The following is a 5,069-nucleotide window of genomic DNA, read 5'->3' as shown; positions in this document are numbered from 1 at the left end:
GAATATCTCAACTTTGCTGCTTCTTAGGGGAATTGCCCTAAGAAAAAGTTGGTGGTCAATTTAATCTTCTATGGAATGATTTGGTATATTTGGGTGGCAATGAACAATAAGGTATATAATAAGGTGATTACTACCCCGAAAAAGATAGCGGACGAGATTATCTCTCAATCATTCGCGTGGTTTAAATATAGGAGTTCCAATTCGCGCGGTAGTTGGATTGGTTGGTGTATTTCTCCTTTTAATTTTTGTTAATTGCCATTGTACTCTTTGTACTCTTTCCCATGATCTAGTTACTTGCTAATCATGTGGCTTTTAATATATTTGTCGTTTCCAAAAAAACGAAGTTTTTTAGAAATTCAAGGATTTCAAGGCGAAAGTGAAGAATATTATGGGACTAAAAATAAACATATTGCAGATCGACAATGGGATGAATATTTCAAATAGTTTAAAAAACATAATAAAGAAAATGGCATTCAACATTATAAAATGATTGTATGTTATATGCCATAACAAAATGGTGTATGTGAAAGAACAAACAGAATAATCATGGAGATGAAGCATGATATGAGACAAATCCTAATGTACACTAAGCATGGGGGCGTAGATGGAGGGGCCAAGTGGACAGCTGCAAAATGCCTAATTTTTTTGGGGCCAATTTTTTTCTTATGTTATATATGTGTGTATGTGTTTATATATATATATATATATATATATATATATATATATATATATATATATATATATATATATATATAATTTATTTATTTAAAAATAAAAAGCTTATAATAACAATAAAAACATTTTTTTGGGTTCGTCCAAGACATGGTATAGGATCGGGCTCGTAAAGAAATATATGGGTTTTGGTTCGGCTCGTATACAATATACCCTAATTGCCTGAATGATGTTTTATTAAATATTTCTTTATTTAATATATATATATATATATATATATATATATATATATATATATATATATATATATAAAGCATAAAATTTATATTATATACATGTGGGCTCATTTAGCCTCACAAAACTAATTGTGCTTAGTAACACATGCTTAAGCTCGAACTCATTTGTTAAACAAGTCTAATATTAAGATCGATCGGGCTTGACTTAGGGCCTGTTTTAAATTTAGAGTTGAACTTTTAACAAGTTAATCTCTAGTAACTTGATTCGTTTGTACATGGGTGGCTTAGAGGCGGGGCAAAGTGGGCAGCTGCACAGGGCCAATTTTTTTTTTATTTTATATTTTTATTTAAAAATACAAAATTATAATAAAGATAAGGGCTCTTTTTTTCTTGTTTGTTCTGAGCCTTTAAGAATATTTCATTTTTCAGGACCAGCCCTGCGTTTGTACCCTTAGTGTCCACCATCCAAAAGACTTTTGGAGTAAAAAGCAAGTTTAATTCACAGGAGAGATTGTTAGCAAAATAAATCAACTTGCATGGCATTGTGTATAAGTTTTATTATACTTATATTTATTGTTCTTGTAACCTACAAAGTAAATAGTGGAACTTAAGATAGCAACAGAAGGTAACCATTGACGGGTCTAGTAATTTATGGATATATTTTGTATGTGATAAATGTAATCTATAAATTATCTTCATTTTCTTGTTTTTCATGTATATATGATAAAAATGATGAAATTATATTGTCATCTCCAAGATATATATTTTATGTTAAAGTTATAGCCAACAAAAATACAATTCAATAGGAGTTTTTAAATTGGAGATAACTTACTATGTTCCAACGACCCTTTTAGTGGTTGCCTCGGTCTCATTATGCTTGAACATTCTTGCCATACCAAAATCGGAAATTTTGGGGTTCATAGTCTCATCTAAAAGGATGTTACTTGCTTTTAGATCTCTATGAATAACTCTCATTCTCGAGTACTTATGTAGGTATAACAACCCTTGAGCAATTCCTTCAATAATATCAAACCGCTTAGGCCAATCCAGCTGTCCCTTTTTATTTTCATCTGCAAGACAGTTAAAACTCTAACAAATATCACAAGTAAAACCACTATATGCACTAATGTTAGAAACAAAACATACCAAAGAGAAAGAAATCTAAACTTTTGTTGGGCATATATTCATATATTAACATCTTTTCTTCCCCATGAATGCAACAACCAAGAACCCGAACGAGATTTGTATGTTGGAGTTTCGCGATAAGGACTAGCTCATTCTTGAATTCCACCAGCCCTTGGCATGATGTTCTTGAAAGCCTTTTGATTGCAATTTTTCGTCCATCACTTAGTTGTCCCTGTTTTCACAATTTCATGACATCTCTATTTGTCATAATAATAGAGATACCAATGCAAGAACTAAATATATGTATCAATTAATTAAGTTTGTCTCGAAAGTAAGAGACCTTGTAAACAGGTCCGAAACCACCTTGTCCAAGCTTATTTTCAACTGAGAAGTCATCAGTAGCAGCCATGATAGCACTAAAGCTAAATAGTAACAAGTAATTTCCTTTCCTACCATTAGTTTCAACCTGATGTACATCCTTGAAGCTTTCAGAAGTGGTCAAATCCACGAAATATTCATCTCTCTTCCGTCTCTCGTATTCTACAATCAGAATCAAAAACTTAACAAAATATGAAACTATAACGCACCAAAACAAGCTAGATTTTATATCATTGCTAGTTTTGTACCTTTTCGACTATCTTTTATCTTCTTTATATAAAAGAAAAACCCAAAACACAAGAAAATGAGAAGAATGGCAATCCCATTGAGTATCCATACACTGTTCTTGCTCTTTTCGGTTTTGTTTACTGCATAGTGACTTCTAGGTTCAAAGATGTTTATTAATGGCAGAAAAAACAATTGGAAATAAACAACATTAAATATACCTGATCTGATTGGATTATGGTTGATTACATACTTTGACGTAGAGTTATCACGAGGATTAACCAAAAAGTTATTACTTCCAGTCCATATAACACAGCCAGTTCCATTGATGATACTGCTACTAAATCCTACACAGCTGCAATCTTTCCAACACTTAACAAAACAATCGCTAATGCTTAGGTTTGTGTCCTCATCGATAGCATTTCTTGTCATGTCATTCGCAAAATCTCCGTTCATTTTACTAAAATTATCACTCACTCGCCGACACTGTGGTAAACTCGACTCCACACAACCATTACTAGAATCGTACCCATAACAAAACTCAGGGGTCCAAAAAGAGTTATCTATATCTGTAATTTGACCTTTCTCCGTCAAAATCCACATTGGTGTAGCACTAATATTGCCATCGTAGCTAAAGTATCGTGTTTCATTGTTGTATACAGAAGTAAGGTGATATCTAGACTTGCTACTTGGGGCGTTCAATGCAACCATATATTGAAATACTTGATTGTTTAGATTCCCACTAGTCCAGTAGGGTTTTCCTCGTCTTCGAATCATCAATCTTTCGGATGTTTCTTCAATGGGCTCCCAGCTCATAGTAAAAGCTCCTGAAGAAGGTATATCATTGCTCACCCAAGAAGTCAAGGTCCAGTTCTTCCCTGTTGTGATATCATATCCAAGCTTCATACCAGGTAAAAGTACATTGGTTGGGTGATCAAAACTCTCCCACAAAACCCTTTTATCAGTTTCATCAATCAACCTAAAATTACCATTATCTTCGAGGATTGCAGTCACATTAGGGTTTGGACCCATTTGAACATTGGTAATACTCATTAGTGTTCTCCCTCCTGCAATGATGATCAAGTCTCCAGTGTTGGCGTCAATGGAGAGGGCATGGGAACCTGAAATTGATTTGATCGGCGTATTTGGATTAGCTACCCATACTTTCCTAGATTCAACATCATTAGTGTACCAAATTCCCAAGTAACTATAATCCTCATTGAAAAACCCTAACGTAAAATTCCCACCGATGGAAACGAGTTGATCTGTAGAGTTGAGTTGGCCTCCATGTTTGATCGTTGAAAATGAATCGGAAGCAGGACAAAATCTGATACTGTAATCGGCACCATTACATCTATATATAGTATTCAAATCATCAAACACAGAGTTATAAGATCTCGGGCATGCAGATTTAAACAACTGAGCGTACGTTGTCGGTTTGCATGTCGTGTCTGTTGATGTTATCGAGATCGTGCAACAATATTCTGGTGATCCAAACGCCTGGCAAGCCGTCTCACACGCTCCTCCACCACTCAAAGTCAACTCAGTTGGACACCATTGATTCAAGTCATCAACACAACCTGTCTTCGCACAACTACGTAACCCAGAACCAGATCCACCAGTTGTCTCCACAAGAATTGGCAAGTTGTAGCCATCTTCAAGGCTGACGTAATAAAAGTTCAAGCCTTTAGGGTCACCGATGTTGATATCTACAGTTGTAACGGGTGGTGTATATGAGTTTCCCTTGCACTCCACTTGACCAGTGCCACAGTCACCGGTGGCGCATGACCAGTTACCGGATTCATTGAAACCGCAACCAGTCCTACCCCAGATACGACCTACCCAGTTATCGGGAGGTTGAAGAGATCGGGAATTGCCCTTTTTTAACTCGAATCCAGTACTATTGATATAAGGCCACGGAGTGATTCCAGGCCAAACTGAGAACCCGCAGTCGTTGACAAACGTAAAAGTTGCGCCTAAAGCTCCTGCAAGTATGCACAAAATTGCATATTGAACAAAAGATTTGTGTGTGTTTTTAGTATAGAGGTATGGATTTACCATTATAAAAGAAGAAAAGAAAACCCAGAATTTGAGGAACCATTGCTAGTTTGCTACATCAAGTTGTGAAGATGATGGTGATGACGTAAGAACCAATTTTAGAAGACATGAACTCCTTGTAGAGTATCTAGCTAGTAGATACAAAATGTGAAGTTATACATCATTGAATTTAATATGTATAAAACTTCTGAAAGATATTACGTACATTAATGCATCAAATCATTGCAATTTATGCATATCAAAAAAGGATTTATTTGAGCTTCAATAATCAATAATTTATCTCAAAGAATCACAATTAAGTGGAGTATTTGACAAAGAAGGTCCAATTTATGATTAAAGTCTACCAAATTGACAAAGAACACATGTAGAATTAAG

At 34.8% G+C, this 5,069-nt stretch overlaps 1 protein-coding gene across 1 annotated transcript; it reads right to left on the bottom strand.

The window, feature by feature from the left end:
- Nucleotides 1-1,701: 1,701 nt before the first annotated feature.
- On the bottom strand, nt 1,702-4,817 carry LOC145060124 (G-type lectin S-receptor-like serine/threonine-protein kinase At1g67520). Its single transcript, XM_079007847.1, has 6 exons — nt 4,695-4,817; nt 2,858-4,621; nt 2,660-2,779; nt 2,374-2,573; nt 2,055-2,265; nt 1,702-1,978 (listed from the first exon to the last, which is right to left on the bottom strand). Exons 1-6 carry the CDS (start codon nt 4,735-4,737, stop codon nt 1,740-1,742), a joined length of 2,577 nt encoding a protein of 858 aa, XP_078863973.1. The 5' UTR covers nt 4,738-4,817; the 3' UTR covers nt 1,702-1,739.
- Nucleotides 4,818-5,069: the final 252 nt, after the last annotated feature.

The sequence above is a fragment of the Lactuca serriola genome, chromosome 6, assembly GCF_051521515.1.
Source record: "Lactuca serriola cultivar US96UC23 chromosome 6, Lser_US96UC23_V15, whole genome shotgun sequence".
Classification (NCBI taxonomy): Eukaryota; Viridiplantae; Streptophyta; class Magnoliopsida; order Asterales; family Asteraceae; genus Lactuca; species Lactuca serriola.
The sequence above is the reverse complement of the archived record's forward strand: the minus strand, read 5'-3'. Positions and strand labels throughout refer to the sequence as shown.